This window comes from Channa argus, chromosome 1, assembly GCF_033026475.1.
Source record: "Channa argus isolate prfri chromosome 1, Channa argus male v1.0, whole genome shotgun sequence".
NCBI lineage: Eukaryota > Metazoa > Chordata > Actinopteri > Anabantiformes > Channidae > Channa > Channa argus.
The window spans coordinates 37,730,447-37,748,226 of NC_090197.1; the positions used below are offsets into that span (position 1 = coordinate 37,730,447).

Below are 17,780 nucleotides of genomic sequence, written 5' to 3' on the forward strand. Positions count from 1 at the left end.
TGACACATTTTATGATCCTCTTCAAAAACATGTCCATTATATTTACGAGCTCTGTCTTCCTGTGCCTCAAATGAGTTATGGTTTTGACTAGTTTATTCATTTAGTCATAGAGTTCGGCACTGGTAGCATGTGCTGTTAGTCTGCTTGGTCTTAAAACCATTATAGCATACATATGTAATCAGTTTATGCTCAGAGAATATGCTCAAGGTTTCGCTTCGCAACAGGCACAGCAGTGAGCTGAAATGCCTTCACAGTTTTGTTAGTTCTTTAATACAGCCATGTCTGTCACAGAGTTTTAAAGAGATGTGCATGTATGGCTTTGTTCTGTTGTTTTCCTATGTGTCACTTTATTGTTGCTGTTCTTTAACGTGATGATACATCTGTTTGATCTATAGGTGATCCTCATGTTAACAAAGTACTATGACTTCAACTCTGGCAGAGTAACAGAGAGTTCTTTATGGAGGTAAGCTCACCTGTCTGGTATAACCTTCCACACTCACTCAGTTGGCAGTATATTACAACTACCTTAGACTAATACAATGGTCCGGCAATAAATCTTCCCTTAATGAAGGTGATAATGTTCAGTTAGCCTAGCCTCATTGATATAAATGGGGCAGACAAAATAATAGATACTCCTTTTCTCACTCCAAACAATGAGGACATATAGCCAATTTATCAATATATGCACTTTACACCTTAAAAAAAATACAAAAATCCAGAAAAATGTTGTAAATGATGTAGTGTTCATGGCTACTTGTGTCTTAACTTACAAAGCAACTTAACAGGATCTATTCTAGTGACAATGAATAACCATCCGAGATGAAGGCAGCAAAGCAGTGCTTTTTTAAAATTTCGTATTTATTTTGCTTTTTATTTTTTGGGGGGGAGTACAATCAATATTTTTGAGTAAAGGTCTTATTTTGAAAACAGATTTATAAGTCCTGCCATTGTCAAGCTTTTCTTTCAGCCAAAGAGTAAATGTAAGCTCAAACTTGAGTTATTAAACATAAAATCACAAACATTCTCATGATCAATAATAAAAAAATAATAATACTAATAATAATAATGTTATGCATGCAACACAACATATTTTTGTTTATTTTGATAATTGAAAAAATCTCCATCCATCTAGCAAATTGCCTCATGACTTGTGCTGTTGCAATTTTCTGCTTGCCTGATACGCTTAATGATACAATCAGCATCTTAACTAGTTGGTGTTGCTCCATTTTCCTTTACTCCCCACCACAACTTATTTAATTGATCCTATAATTGAATTTTAGGTCAACTGATTATGGGACCACGTATGAGAAACTTAATGAGAAAGTCGGGCCTAAAACCATCCTGAGCTACTTGTACGTGAGCCCAAACAACAAAAGGAAGGTAAATTTCAACATGAATGTTACCAAAGGTCCTGCCTGTGTTGAATAAACCTGTATATTGTGAGCACTGTGTAGCACAGTCATAATCATTTTCACTACCCTGTAAGAGCCTGCACCATGTGCCATCTCCAAGCAGCACATTACACAAGTGCACTTAAACCCTGTGGAATGGATCCTGTCAAGGTGGGCCACTGATTCCCCCGTCTCCTTTTCTTCTCTTGTTTTAGATCATGTTACTGACCGACTCGGAGGTGGAGAGCAGCCTGCTCATTAGCCTTGACGAAGGGGCATCCTATCAGAAACACAGCTTAGCCTTTGATATTCTCAGCTTGCTTTTTCACCCGGAGCAGGAGGACTGGATCCTGGCTTACAGCCACGACCAAAAGGTAGCGTGTAGCTGTCAGATGGCATGAAATGCCTGGAATAAAAACAGAAAATGTGACAGAAAAGGATGTCTCTGGATGGGAGAAAGGGCTGTTATGTGTGGTGTACTTGCTGCTTTTCATGCTTTTGTTAGGTGTGTGGGCTCCACAAGATTATATATTACAAGATTCTTGGGTCACAACAAAGGTAACCTCTCTCAAAAAATAATTCTAAACTTAGGTTGCTGTCACGGACAGAAGCATTTATTTTGATGATATCGGGCAGCTTTCAGGACATGGTCTATGTGAGCAAAGACGTCCGCCTCTTTCACCAAGGCTGCGGTTGCCAGAACACAGGCAGCTGATCACCTGTGCCCCAAACAAGCCATAAGGTCTCGCTGCAGAATCAGACCTTGAATGGATGTGTCCTAGACAACAGAGGGGAACGTTAACAAGCGAGACACACCCAACCAATCCATAGACATACACACACAGAGTTGGGAGCGTAAACACACACCCTTCATTACTCTGTGTGAGAACCCTGCTGTCTTCTTTACTCAGCACCACAGACATCAAACTTGGCCTCCACAACCTGCTATTGGAAGACTTGATTTTCACAGAGAAAAACAGTCAAGGTCTGAGAAGTGAGATAAATGGTGCAGGGAGGAATATGAAAGCTCAGTTGGGACTGGTTGAAATAAAGACGCCATACAGAGGTTTGCCTTCAGGTCATTCTGTATGTCTTTGTAAAGCATAATATCGTCTGTTTTTTCCTTTTATCCCGTTCGAATGAAATTAATCTTTGGTTGTTTTCATCTTACACCTATTGATCGTCTGTCATGGTTCTTAAAAGTTGCAGTCCTTAGATAAGTCAAAATGATGTTGCTTATCCACATAAAGCTCTGAGCTTAAGGAGCTTGCTGCTCGATCATTATAGCAAGATGACAGAGCTTCTGAATGCTTGGACACAACTCCAGATTTGGGGTAAAAAAGTCTAAGGGTGTCTTTGGGAAAAAAAGATACAATGACTGAAAAGTGAGTTATTTCAGAATACCAATTACACCAAACCCCTGCTGAGTTACTGAAAGGAGGAGCCACTTTGATTTTAACATGGAGTCCCATTTGTATTACCTCTCTTTTCTTTTCCAAGGCATGAGAATGTAAAAGTTCCACTATTTGCTGTTTTATTTTAAAAACCTTAAAACTCTGTACAGTTTTTCTCATCACTGATGCATTTTCAGATGAAGCATGTGCTTCAAGCATGCTTTAGTCAAACATCAGCATATTGACACCACAAAGACTGCCGATTTGACAGCTGCTTGATAATACAGTTAGATATTGATCCTGGTAATCATTCTGCAACTTTTTTTGCCTTTGAAATCGACTCTTGATACTGTAACTCATTTATGCATTCCTCATATTTTTCAGCTGTATGTCTCTGTTGAGTTCGGAAGGAGATGGCAGCTTGTGCATGACAACGTCGTCCCCAACAGATTTTACTGGTGAGATCCACAATCAGGACAGATACATAATTTAATATGCTCTAAAACATCATGAAGAAGAGAAAAACAACAAGTTTCATACATTAGTTCATTAATATGCATTTTAAGCATAGCTGTACATATTTACATGCTTCACAAAATATGTTGGATGAATTCTGCATACTCCCATAGTAGGAAACATATTCTCCCTTATGCTACATCAATGTTGTGTGTGTTAGATCAGAATCTCATTTACATTATAGCAACATATCAGATAAACAAATAAATAATACTCATAAACAAACAAACAAACAAAAACTATTCACAGTTTGGCTTTTATTATTGGATGCGAAGATAAGATTTTACAGAGGGAGATAAAAATAAATGTATTGATAAATAATGTATGTTTGATTTTCTTTTTTTTGTACATAATGTGCCAAGCTCTACTTTAAACATACAGATTAATATTTGATAATTTTAATACAGTCTGGCACATGGTGCTGCTCATGAAATAGTATTGGGGTGCCTCTATGTATTACAAATCGAAACCTTTCCCAACATTATCTATCAGTTGTTGATTTATTTTGTATGTTACTCGATGCATATCGCACAGAATCAGGACTAGTGATTTGGCAGAGAGCTTCTGGGTGTCTCTTTTAGGGTTTTAGCTTTATATGCTGTTGGATGCTGCTACAGGGATTATGACTCAGGATAAATGTTTCATTTATAATGGTTTTTATAGTTGTTGGCTACAAAATCCTTTTCACACTTTATTTCAGAGAATTGAAAAACAGAACCATGAATTAATGAAGGAGGCTGGAGTGACCTGTACTGGAGAGAGTTTCGTGATTTGTGATGACTTACAGATTTGTGTAAATAAAAATCACTGTAGGGCGGAATTGATGACCAATAGATACAATTAGGCTAATGTTTTTATCTCCAAATAAAGGTGAATGTATGGCACTCATTTCTTGAAGGTGGTGATGACTAATAAGGCTCCATTGGTCTCCATTGGCATTTATTTCTAACATTTTTATACTCAAAACAACTTTGTGTAAAATGTTGGCTATTAAATTGCAGCATATTTATTGTTAATCAAAAAAAAAAAAAAAAAAGCTACATGAAGAACAGTGACTGTAAAAAAGTATTCAGCTCCTCTGGAAGTTGTATCCTTATTTTCCATTACAACATTAAATCATAGTAAATTGAATTATGCTTTTCCTTACTCTGATCAGCAGAAAAACAGACCTCTGCTGAGTATTCTAAACATTTTAAAAATATAAAACTGAAAATTAGTGATTATGCGAGTATTCACCCTTTATAAAGTAATGTACCTAAATCAAAATCTAAAACTACACCACAATGGCAATAGAGCGCAGCAAAAAGGCCCAGTCAGAGCCCAGACATCAGTCAAATTTAGACTTTGTGGCTGGACGTGAAAAAGTCTGTTCACTCTAACAGAAGAATGGGGGCTGGAAATTGCAGAGAGCCCTATACACACAGGATCAATGCTGTAATTGCTGCCAAAGGTGCATCTGCTAAATACTGACTTGAAGTAGGAGAACACTTAAGCAATGACTTATTCTCAGTTGTATTTTTGTATTTATTTTGTACAGTTTTCCAGTTTGACACTGTTGACATTAGTCTTTTTCTGATATGTAAAATATTTTCAGAAAAAAATTCTTAGACATCCTGTAACATTAAACTACAAGCAACTCATGTTCACCATAACAAATATAAACATTCAGCTTTGCATAAGGCTTTAAGCAGTCGTCCTAAGTTAGATTATATTTAGTTAGTTTCACCAAGCATCAACAACTCGTTCTTATCTGGAACAATTTGCACTGAACATAAAGTATTAAAGTATCAAGTATTGAATAAATCATACCAAATAAAGATACCTCCTTGATCCAGTCATATGCAGTGAAAATACAGATCTTTCTGATGCACTGCTGCTCCGGTACATTCACAGGTGAGATGTATGTACATGTTAGTACATGTACACTTTTGCAGTAACTTATCATATTAATGCATTGTGCAGTGTATATTTATGATTTTTATCATTTGGATGAATATCCTAAGAAAGGATGTGGTGGTGTCAGAATGCTCTTTAGCAGCATCCTGAAACTGAAGTGTTACCAAGCAGTAAACCAAACTTTTTGATGGTTAAATATTTTAGCAATTACTTTTGTCTTATAGGAAATACGTCCTTCAAAACATGACGTTAACCCCCACCCCCCTGGGCCCCTATGACTACCGAAATTAACTTTCATAGAGTTACTTTCATCACATTCAAGCCTGTGCATTTTATTTAAAAGAATCTGACAAACATGATTTACAAAAACATGCCCACACACAACCTTTTCTAGGTAGACACAGTGGTGCGTGTTAGTTATGGGATGGACACAGTATAACATTGCAAGGGTTTATTTAAGAGCAAGGGCTGCTGTTCACTGATAGAATGGGATGAAGTATTTGACAGAAAGTCCATTAAAAGAGATGGAGCTGTGAGGCAATTACAGAGTGCTGAGGGAAGCAGTATGGAGGCTTTTTATATTCTAGTTCAGACACGGTATGGAAAATGAGAAGAAACCATTTTCTGTCACAACAACTGCTATTAATACAACAAGTGGTCACTCCTGTCGCCATGCACTTAACCACTATCGTGAAGAATCTGTATTGGAAGTGAATGAAATGGCTAAAAACCCCATAAGGAGCAGTGCAGGTCAAATGTCCATTGGGCCAGTGCTTATAGGTAAGGTTGTATTATTGCTCCTAAGAGAACAGAAGCAATCACTGCTCCATGTCCTGTGAGAAATAAAAAAGAAAATCAAAGTCTGATGTAAACCATGAATACTGCCAACTGATTTACATATTAATGTTATGTTCAAATAAATAACAAGACAGTAAGACCTTAAGTGTGTAATGCAGCATAACTAATTTAAAGTGATTTAATTCAAGTTGCACCATAGAAACTTAGGGAATGTCTTATTCTACAGAGATTATGTTCCAGGATATATGTTTAATGTATATTTATTTTTATTGTTGTTGACCACAAAATCTTGTTCATTCTCTTTGCCATGGAACAAAAACGAACAGTCCAGTAGTAAAGATATTAGGCAAGAGATATTGAGTTAAAATGAAATCAGGTTGCACCATTGAAATGTGAGGAGTTTCTTCTTTTTGTTAAAGTGTATTTAAAATTTAAACCAGTTTTCTTCTTTTTGACATGAGTGACAAATGTATTAACAAGCAGACTGTATTTTGTGAGCTACGCAGCAGTTACATGTGGCAGCTACTAAATTAAACATTTCACAGCAGCTGATGTCTTACCAAAAAATATTTGGTGTGGTGCTCCCTGTTTTTGTTAAGTTACCGTATGTGTGAAAATCAATTACGTTATAACTCGTCAGAGTTTGACCCTGCAACAAGTTGGCTTAACCGTGTCGATGTTAAGATCTCATGTATCTGAATTTTGTTTAACTGTTACAGGTCCAGACTGGGTTTAGATAAGGAGCAGGGAATGATCCACCTGGAGATCAGCGTCTCTGATGGACGTGAGTAAAAGCATCATGTATCAAGTAAATCAACTGTGAAAAAAATGTATTAGAAGCTACATCTTCTAAGTACAAGTATGCATAAGCCCTAGTAGAACTAAGAAAGCATATCCAATTACATTTTTACTTGTTCTTACATAGTTGTAATTCCTATATCGCTGAAATGGGTGCGAGCTTATCTTCCTGTTTCTAATAAAACTCTTTTCTCCATCCTGTGTGGAGATTACAATAATTCATTTTTCAAGGGCCAGGCTGTGACCTGCCTGATTTCTTGACCACAGTGCAGAGACGGGGACACTTCCATAAGACCGCGCTTGTTAATGCCCTGTCCCTGGGGGAAACCGCCTCATTTGGCTCATGCTAACAAACTGGAACAGCACTCTCAACTTTCTCTATTAGTGAAAATAATGATTGGCCTCTACAGTTTTGCCTCTCTAGCTCACTTAATGGCATCAGCATAAGCAATGCTAAACCTTGATTGTGGAATTTGGAAGGCTGTTTATTTTTCTCTTGTAATATTTTTAGTGCTCATTTCTTGCTTACCCACAGGGTCACAGTACATAACTTGTAAACTTCAGAATTGCTCTGATGGAAACAAGGGCAAGCCTTTCCCTGGATTTATCATCCCTAATTCCCTGGTGGTTCAGGATGAATACGTTTTCATCCAGGTGGGTTTTTATTGCAAGGTCTGGCTTCATTAAAAGACAATTAAAAGCTGTAAAATCACTGCATTCGATAGCATCTTAATGTACAGTCATGTTTTTCATTAACTAAAAGGGGCTATTATCCTGGGAAAGGATGGCATAAAAACACTGTGTTGTGTATTATACTACAGCTCCACTCCACCATAATGCACAACATCCTAATTAGTAACAAAGCCATCGTGTTGATGGTGGTTTGATTTTTTTGTATACATGCTGTTAGCAATCGCTGTGCACTGGGAAGTTTATGAAGATGCACCTTAAATGTGATGAACTGCAAATCACCCTATGTTGCATTTCTAGGTGCCAATAGGTGGCCAGTCTGTCCATTATGTGTCCTATAAACGAAATGCTTTCTACCCGATGAAGCTTCCCAAGTATACTCTGCCAAAGGTAAGACAGCTGAGAGGATGCTGTGTTTGGTGAGTAGAGCAACTGCGGAGCAACAAAAGAGTGAACAAGCACAGAATTAATTTGTCTGTGGAACACTGTTCCTTCAGGCTATTTTGTGGTGTCATGATGGCTTACTGTGGGTTGACTTTCCAAATTATTTTTTTGTTTGTTTTTTCACAGTTAGTCATAATGTTTGCTGACAAATCCATTAAATAGTTTTCCCCACATTATTGTTCTCCTGAAAATTGACTGTTATACATAATTATATCTTTAGATCTTGTGCTTATTCATAATCCATGCCTTGTTTTTAGTCAGTAGACCTGCCCTTTATCAACAGTTTTACTTAAAGTAATGAATCTGCACTTGCACAAATCCGTGTTTCTGCAGTAATTTCTATTTACTAAAGCACAGCAGGTTGTATGTGTTAAAACAACAGGAGAAATTTATTGTCCACTGTCCATCCAGTCATGTGAATGATACACATCCCTTACCCCGCCTCAGTGTGGGGAGGGATCCAGTAAAATGAAATGAAATTAGTGCACGACATGAAACGCCTGCAGCCTAATCGTTGCTGATACTGGCTGAATGATGTCAAGCAGTGATGAATCACAAGCTTGCTGTTCGAGCTCTGTGGCTGCTGTAATAAAGATTCACACTGTTCTGTTCAAACACAGGTTGTTCACTTGACTAATACACTCATCTACTAAGGAATTTCATGTATTTAGGACTTACAGATAATCAGCACCGATGATAACCAGGTGGTGGCAGCAATTCAGGACTGGCACCAGAATGACTCCTACAACCTGTACATGTCTGAGTCCAGAGGGCTGTTCTTCACCCTGATGCTGGAGAACGTTGTGAGCAGTGGAGGCCCAGAGGGCAACATTATGATAGACCTCTATGAGGTAGGCAGTGCTGTCATCTGTTTTACATATTTTCAGACTTTTCAGACATGTCAGACTTGACCAACTCAAATCCCTGACCTGGATTTGTGTCTGCTGCACTACACAAGCTAATGCATCTTGCTCAAGTAAATAAGTAATTCAATTATACATGAAACTTGATACATGAAAATGATGTTTCTTTCTTTCTGCAGTACTGTATCCTGTTTATGCAATTCTACATATAAGCTGTTCTGACAGTATTTGGAAGTTTAAATAAATTGTATGTTTGATTACTGTTTAACTATGTCAGTTATAAAGATGCAGTATGTAGCCTTTACTTTTATTTGGAAATATGTCCCGAATCTTATTATCACCCTTCTTATCAGTCAGAGATTTCCATTTTTTCTCCTTGATGGGAGCAGTCTTATTTATTGCAATTTCATAGCCGCTAAAAACTGAAGCACTGGACGGAGCATAGCAGAGCAAAGCAGAGCAGAGCAGGATGGGAGGAAGGCTCATGTTAGTGCTACAATGTCTCTTAAGTTGCATATTGTAGCTTCAATAAATCAAAAAACAGAAAATCAACTATAATAGAGACACATTTGATAGAGTAAACATTTAAATCATTAAAGACTTTAAATATATTCAGCAAATAAAGCTGGTACCTGTTTCTCAAACAAATTCTAATGATATAAAACCATCTTTTTATATTATTGGAACTCATTATTTTAATGTTTTCTTCATAATTAGTGCAGATTTTAACAGATTTTGAACATCATAGACAAATGATCAATCTACAAAACTCACTGACAAAATGATGAATGCTGAAATAATACCTAAATGCAGTTTTAATAAAGTTTTTCCTGCCTTAATCCATCAGCTTCTTTCTTGCCTGTTTACCCTGTAAAGGTGATGTGAGCACTGCCATTCATGGACAAACACATCACACACATCTTGTCTTTCCACTGTTTGAGGAAACTTAAGGTAACATGGGCAGGACATTTAAATAAAAGGGCCTACAGTCTTCACTATGTGGTTGTAAGAGCACCATACAAATTTAAATCCCTGGTTTGAGAGCTGTCTTGAACAATAAATCAATCTTTGACTATCTTTGACAAGTAAAGTACAGAACAGCGAGCCTACAAGTTCCCCTACTTCCTTAAGTGTGCCATGTGCACAGATGTCTTTGATGTCCTCACCATAATCGAACAGATGTTGGTACTCTACAGTTTATTGTGCATATTCTAAATGTGTCATATTTCCTTCCTGGCGGCTTTTGTTGGCCTTATAGAATAAAAGGATGCTGTAGGTTCAGTGTTTAAGTAATATACCATATAAACAAGAGTTAAAGAACCACTGGTGTCGCTTGCAGCCCACAGTAACAATGCAGACGAAATAGCAGTTTCTACTTGTGGCCTGAACACATTATATCTATGTTGACAGATGTACTGTGAGGATGCAGTCACTGCACATGTATGCATCACTTTAGATTATCCTCATCTGCAGCCAGCAGTAAAAGCATAACACTGTTCCAAACACATACCTAAGATAGCCATCAGCAGTGGTTGAGCTCACTGACTTCACACACTTTTCATGTTGCAGAAATATTTAGCTGCCATGACTTGACCAGTATAAACAGGTCATTCTTCATGCAACTAAAATTTGTGCTCTAGTGATAGCTGCACAGGAGAGTGTGCATCTCTGCACATAAACACGAAAAAGGAATGTCTCTGGGCTGTGCCATATGTAGTTTTGATTCTGCAGAGTCCTACAGATGGTCCAAAATAGTGCTCCCTGTCAGAAAACTATCGCTTTCAGTCATCTTTTCCTCCCCGAACTAGGCCTTCAGCTTTACTTAAGTTTGAATAATTTAAGGTTTTTTTTTTTTCTTGTTTTTTTCCCCTCCTACTCGTCTCCTTCTCTCATGTTCGCAGGTTGCTGGAATAAAAGGGGTGTTCCTGTCAAATAAAGTTGTTGAGAACCAAGTGAAAACTTATATCACATACAACAAGGGGAGAGACTGGCATCTTCTTCAGGCTCCAACAACCGATCTCCAGGGAAACAAGGTCTATTGTGAACAAGTAAGTGGGCCACTGACAGGAGATAGATTTGATTATTTGGGTTTCCATCATCTGCTCAAAAACTGCTGCACTGAATCATACCATACCATGCTCAAAGAGTGTAAATACATGTACCGTATTAGATATAAAGTGATTTTATAAATAACTATCTTACTAAATAGTGAATCAAAAAATATTCGTTTATTATCAATAGCTGTGGTATAGTATTAGGTTACTAATGATCAGAACTGTGAATACTGCTAACTACTGCTAACTATTGGAATAATTTAGTACTTAAGTGCAGTATTTACTGTACACTTTAATTTTTACAACATGAAGAAATTGACAAACTTATCACTCTGTTTCACATTTCTTAGAATATTTTTAAAGATTTTTTAATGAACAATAATGCATTTTATGCCTATATTGTACAGTACATGAACAAGGTCTGTGTCAGGTATTTTCACATTCTGTCTTCAGCAAACAAATCTCCTTTGTGTGTCTCAGCCTTACTGTTCGTTACACCTGCATCTACATGTGTCAGAGAATCCTTACACCTCAGGAAACATTGTCAGCAAAGACTCTGCCCCAGGAATCATAATAGCATCAGGTGAGGAGATTATTTGATTTGCGCTTTGATTTGCACATCCATACGATTGTTTACTCTCAGCCTCCACGTTGGCTTTCGATCAGATCCCTCAGCTCTCCCAGTCAAATCTGTTCTTTAGTTCTGTTCCCAGCACTTTCTCAGCTAACAACAGTTTCCAAGATGAAATGAAATAAATCTTTCCTCTGCATCTGTTCTGTGTGACTTCAGGTGATATGACTTGTCGTCTGCAAACTTAAACCTTAAATAACAGTGATTAGACTTTGTAACAGTTTATGTTGAACTATCTTTTCTCCCCATGTATTCAGGTGTGGTTGGACCTGAGCTGACCAGTACTAATGTCAGTATTTTCATCACTTCAGATGCGGGAAACACTTGGAGAGAGGTACACTATGAAAACTTTTAGACCGTGGCTATATTTTGTGATACAGGTATCTGTACAATATCTGCACTTCTGCAACATTTGAGTCATGCCTTTACTAAGTGAGATCGTATTTTATTCATTCAACAAAACAGAGAACTTCTTTAAACTTTGTTGTCCTCCCCTTGAACCTTCCTATACTATATTCCACAATAAAGGAGAAACAATATATTTTAGCCAGGCATTATGTGAAGAGAAAATTAGATGACAAAAGTGGGAATCTGAGCATTCAATGCAGAGGTTTTCTGTTCAGTTCATGGTGCAAAAATCACTGTTGCAAATAAATCAAGTTTTGAGGTTTGACACCAGGCCTTGTGCATCTCTATGCTGTAAAATAAATAAATCAAAATGAGTTTTTGCCATCCGCCTCCAGAAGACTCCAGAAATCAACAAAGAAAGCAACACTTTCATGATGCTGTTGTTTATTTACACAACTGAGACTTTAGTTTAAGGAACAATTGTGATTTCTACTTGCTTAGTGTCTAGGTATAAGTATGCACAGTCCTTATGTTGTATATGTAAACTTTTTTCTTGTGTGATGAAGTGAAGCTGCCTTTGTTTGCAGGTTTTTCAAGAAGAATACAGCGTGTTTTTCCTGAATCAAGGAGGATCCCTGGTGGCCATCAGACACACACCTCTGCCAATTAGACACATTTGGTAAGGCTCTCCAAGGACATACCACATCTTTTTAGATACTACACTCAATCTTCAAAACAAGGAGTCAGACTCCTTTCCTGCTGAGGGTTTTTTTTTTAACAGAATTCAACTCTATTTGTGGCTGGTCTGTCTGTGATCCTACCATTGTTCTTTCCCTCAGGCTGAGTTTTGATGAGGGCAGAAACTGGGACAAATATAGCTTCACCTCCTCTCCGCTCTATGTTGATGGGGTGCTGGGGGAGCCTGGAGAGGACACCCTCATAATGACGTAAGATATGAAGGAATGTGAAAGAGCTGATGTGTTTCTAGTTTGTTAATTACTGCAGAAGTTAATTATATTTTACCCTGATCAAGATTTAGAAGTGCACATAGATAATCTTGCATTCATTTAATGTGAGTTTGAAATGGTTTCATAAGCCCAAGATGTAGAGGAGTTACTCAACCCACAGAGGAACATGAGTGAAAGTCAGTGCCTCAAAATTACCCGAAGTGGAATTAAAAAACCTTTTTACGCTTTTTTTTTTTTTTCTTGAGTATGGCCCATTTACAAATTGTTATTACTTTGTTTTATGACTCGTTTGGGCAGAATATTTGGTCATTTCAGCCATCGATCTGAGTGGCAACTTGTCAAAATTGACTTCCGGCCCATTTTCCGACATCGGTGCACATCTGAAGATTATATGACTTGGCAGTTACACAGTGAGGTAAGAAGACGTTACTGCTACTTGGCTGTTGAAAAAACTCAAGTGATTCTCTTTGATTCGTCCACACAATAAAAGCCAAATGGTAAAAAGACAAAAAAATAAGGCAAAAGAATCTTTGAAATGTTTATAATGCATTATTAATCACAGGGCAAAGTGTGCATCATGGGAATGAAGAGAATCTTCCAAAAACTGAAAGCAAACGTTCGATGTGTCAAGGCCAGAGATCAGTATATTTCCCAGATGTCAGACTCCTGCCCATGCACAGAGGCAGATTTTGAGTGGTGAGTTCCATGCTCTGCAGCTACTCTTTTCACTTCATTAAATCCAGTGCACAACACTTTATCAGTCTCCAGGGGCAGAGTCTCGGAAGCAAACCTAAGTTATGGCACAACGCGATTGAGTGTCTGAAGTCTTATTTCTCATATTTCATAACTTATTTTTATATAACTTATTTTCTTCTTTCATATTTTTGTCAGATTTGGTAGTAAGAATTGTGTTGATTGTACATTGTTGAGCATAGATTGTTGATTTTATAATAACAACAAAATTATATTGCTGATAATATAGAAAAATCTAAGCCCAGCAATCATAATTGAATATGTAATAATGATAAATTTGTGCATGTTATATATAGTGCACTTGAATAGATTTTTACAGTAAACTACACTAATGCTTCACTCTTTAAGTATGTCACTCTGTAGTGACTCTCATGTTACAAGCTTAACAGCAGTTTACTACTTGAAAGACTAAATAAACTTTCCAACTCTGGGTCCTGACAGTGTGTTTCCCAGATCGCGATGAAAGGAATGTGACAGATCCCTCTGAATGTTCTAATGTATAATTATAGTTTGTGTAAAAAATGCTTTTTCTGCTTCAGAGGTTTGATGCATTAAATATTTAAAATACTCTGAGCCACTATGTTGTCAAGCCAAGAACACCTGTTCTCACCACAGACATGCACTTATTTTGTTTGAGCACAGTAATTACTGTACATTTGACATTTTAAATAAATAAGTAATCTCAGTAACACCCCTGTGTTTCCTTTTCTGTACTTCTGTACTGAAACAGCGACTATGGGTTTGAGAGACAGGTTGATGGGAATTGCACTCCGGCTTTCTGGTTCATTCCTTCAGCAACATCCAGAGGCTGCATCACAGGGGACAGCTTCCTTAACACCACAGGGTACATATGTCTTGTTTGTATCTGAATTTGCAAAGGAAGTAGCAGGTGCACAAATGCCCTTGATTACATTAAAGCTTAATCTCCTTGAAAACACCTGCTTAATGGTTGTGAAGTATTTTAATACTGTCCATGAATGGCCAGCAATGACAAACATGCTTGTATATTTATATGTATATATTTCAGACGGATGTGTGCTTAACTTACATTTTTGCTTTTATACTACAGTGCTCATCTGTGTTGTTTTCGGGGTCTTTAATGAATTCCAGATATCGTAGGCCTTTGTCTAACAACTGCAGTGAAGGAACTCTGCTGAAATACAGCCCCAAGCGACAAAAGTGTCCCAGGCAGGTCCCCAGGGGCCTCCAGCTCTTCACCAGTGAGGGAACACCGGTTGCAACACTGGGGAAGAATGTCACCTTCTTGGTCTTTTTGGAAGAGGTGCTGACTTCACTTAAGGCGACAGTAGTGTGTCTTACAGGGAGCAGGCTGCCTGCTTTCTCTTTAGCCTTTAGTTTGTTATATGTATATTATATCTAGATGCTGTCAGATGTAGCATAGATGCCTGGGCATCAGCATGTAAAATAAATATGCAGTGATGTGATTTACCACTTTACTTCGTTCTTGTACTAGTAAGTATTACAAAAAATGCGTCCTGTTAAGTTTCAGCAAGGGCACTCATAAACATCTGTATGAGTGACAGTATTTTGTTTTCGTTTTGAAGGGTCTCGGCTCCATGACAAGTTTAACAATGGACTTTGGTGACGGGACCTCCATATCTTATGTTAACATTAGCTCCATCGATGACGGGGTCAAGCATATCTACAGTAAAGTTGGCATCTACCAAGTTTCTGCTACAGCAAGCAACACTCTGGGCTTCGACAGGGCGATCCTCTACCTCCATGTCTCCTGTGAGCGAAATAAGTGACTTAAAAGTTGCTGCTAAAGCATGAACAACTGTATAGTCATTCTTAGATTTTTTTTTAACTGTTGTCTTGATTTGTTATCACAGCTATTTGGAGACTGTAAGATCCTACAGTCTTCAAACAGGTCAAAATACTTCACCGTCTCAACTTTTTGTTATAGAACACTTTCATAAAAGAAATGCTCATGACTTTTTTGTAACCTTGAATTTAATACTTATTCAAAGTGTGTGTCCCTCACACTGCGCAGACGCATATTTGTTGTTCCCTCACTGACACTTTTTATTTTCTTCAATTTAGCACATTACAATGGATTGCAATGGTGGCATTTTAATGGCAGCAAAAAAGCATCAAAACATCCGCAGACATTTGTCAGATCATTCCCTGCAGTGCAGTCAATTTCTCCACCGTCTAGCCATATGGTCATTGTGCTTCAGGCGGGCTGCTGTTGTGCCAAAATATGCCAGAATATGCAACCTCTGTTGGAATTTTCAGCATCACATAACTGCTATATTTAGCCACATTTTTTAACATAGTTTAAAAAAAGTTGTTCTGTGTTGTCTACCTAAAGGTCAGCTTGAACAGGTCCAGCTTTTGGCTCCTTCAGTGGTCGTAAAGAACAAAGCAGTAAACCTCACAACAGTGTTACGGCCCAGCAATGTGGGAACAGTCACCTATTACTGGTGGTTTGGTAACAAGACAGAGGTGAGCCTTGCTTTCTCAGCCTCTGCCATGATGCCTGTATTGAATTCACTTCGCAGGACATACTCACTCACTCACTCACTCAGTCACACACTCACTCACTCACTCACTCACTCACTCACTCACTCACTCACTCACTCACTCACTCTCTGCTTTTCTGCATTTTTAGCCTATTGTGACCCTGGACGGAGTGATATCCTTTACTTTCTCCAAGGAAGGAAGTCAAAGTGTCACTGTGCAGGCTTCAATAGGCAATACTGTCCATCAGGACCAAATGACAGTGGCAGTTTATGGTGAGCCATTATATTCTCATTTTACTTTACTCAGCACATTTAAACAACCTATAAATATAATGTAATATAATCTAATAATATAACGGTGATGTCTGTAGTTTTTATATCTTTAATAGTAAATGAATAAACATTGCAAAACATGTAAAGCTTTTTTGACCAAAACAAAAACTATTTGAAAGAAACATTTACTTGTATAGCTGACAGCTCGATGGACCTAATAATATTGATTGTTTTGTTAAGCTGCTATTTCTGTAGTTAGCAATTATTATTTCTATTTATTAATAAATGTCATTGCTTGTAAAATCACACAAAGATAATAAGGTAATGTCAACATTTTTCCTAAATGTATGTAAAGATTCTCTTTCATTCATTTTATTATTAAAACTAATTTGCTTTTGCATTTAAGGTACAGATTTATTCAGTATAGTCAACCCCGTAACAAAATGTACAAGTTATTTGTTCATTGAAGTGGATTGTTGTGAAATGAGATCCAACATAAGTGATATTAGAAAGAAGTTAGAAAGAAGTGCATTAACTGAATTTGATTTCTGACGATTTCAGATTATTTCCGGTCACATGTTTTGGCCTTTTCTTCTAATTTGGATGAGCTGAACCCCGGGGTGTCTGAGTGGAGAGAGGACATTGCCAGGGTGGTGAAGAGCTCCATGGTTCAGGTCAGTTCCTCAGCTGCTAGCTGGTATTATAATGACCGTAACATAATCAGGAATGAACTAAACTCCAGAAGACCTCACTTCGATTCTGACAGTTTTTTGCACTTTTGCACTATCCAGCTTTTGCACTATCCAGGAGAGAATAACTCAAGTCTCAGTGTAGCAAGCCAATAACATTTTCATTCTTGGTTATGCTGCGGTCGTAATGCATGCATGTGGTCCTGTGTCAAGTGTTACACTCCCCCACTTGCAGTGTAATTAGTTGTTAGCCGCTACATGCTGACATGGCACATCACCCGAAATCATTATTACCGGCACAAGCTTTCAACTGAAGTTGACATAACACTTGAGGGCAGTTAAAACACTGCTATGACAGTTGCCATTTGCTCTCTAAAGAGCTGAATGCCATTGCTTCAATAGAACACCAAAACCTCCAGTAAAGAGAGGCCAACTGTGATTAAGTGTGCCTGGTTTCCCCTCACGGAAACTGTGGGGATGTCAAAAAAGCAGCAGGTTATGTAAAAGACCTGGAAACTGAACTCTATATATATCCTACAGTAGCCCTCAGTATGAAACATTCACTTTGACCTTCTGTCTTGTCAGCTATTACCATGGTTTACACCAGAATACTGACAGCAGACCTCTGGTTACGGCATAAATGCACTAAAAGCCCTGGCCTTTACCAAAGCCTGTCAGACTGAACTTGCATGTTTCAGTTGATCCGTGCATTATATTTTGACAGTGACTGCTACGCACGCAAATGATACATGAAGCAGAAAGCCAACAGTATTTATTCATTAATACAG

General features: G+C 37.8%; 1 protein-coding gene across 2 annotated transcripts in view; it reads left to right on the forward strand.

Moving 5' to 3' along the window:
- LOC137134039 (VPS10 domain-containing receptor SorCS1-like) overlaps positions 1–17,780 on the forward strand; it is a 45,327-nt gene that overhangs the window by 17,572 nt on the left and 9,975 nt on the right. The window contains exons 2-22 of one of the 2 annotated variants that reach the window (XM_067518416.1): positions 396–463; positions 1,281–1,380; positions 1,607–1,765; positions 3,170–3,243; positions 6,715–6,779; positions 7,329–7,447; positions 7,784–7,873; positions 8,599–8,778; positions 10,692–10,838; positions 11,325–11,427; positions 11,733–11,809; positions 12,411–12,502; positions 12,663–12,770; positions 13,107–13,206; positions 13,354–13,487; positions 14,275–14,388; positions 14,655–14,826; positions 15,110–15,296; positions 15,880–16,013; positions 16,180–16,303; positions 16,865–16,977. In XM_067518416.1, the coding sequence (XP_067374517.1) occupies positions 396–463; positions 1,281–1,380; positions 1,607–1,765; positions 3,170–3,243; positions 6,715–6,779; positions 7,329–7,447; positions 7,784–7,873; positions 8,599–8,778; positions 10,692–10,838; positions 11,325–11,427; positions 11,733–11,809; positions 12,411–12,502; positions 12,663–12,770; positions 13,107–13,206; positions 13,354–13,487; positions 14,275–14,388; positions 14,655–14,826; positions 15,110–15,296; positions 15,880–16,013; positions 16,180–16,303; positions 16,865–16,977 (2,460 nt within the window). Of the gene's footprint in view, positions 1–395; positions 464–1,280; positions 1,381–1,606; positions 1,766–3,169; positions 3,244–6,714; positions 6,780–7,328; positions 7,448–7,783; positions 7,874–8,598; positions 8,779–10,691; positions 10,839–11,324; positions 11,428–11,732; positions 11,810–12,410; positions 12,503–12,662; positions 12,771–13,088; positions 13,207–13,353; positions 13,488–14,274; positions 14,389–14,654; positions 14,827–15,109; positions 15,297–15,879; positions 16,014–16,179; positions 16,304–16,864; positions 16,978–17,780 lie in introns of both variants that reach the window. The other variant, XM_067518408.1, reaches the window with a different exon arrangement.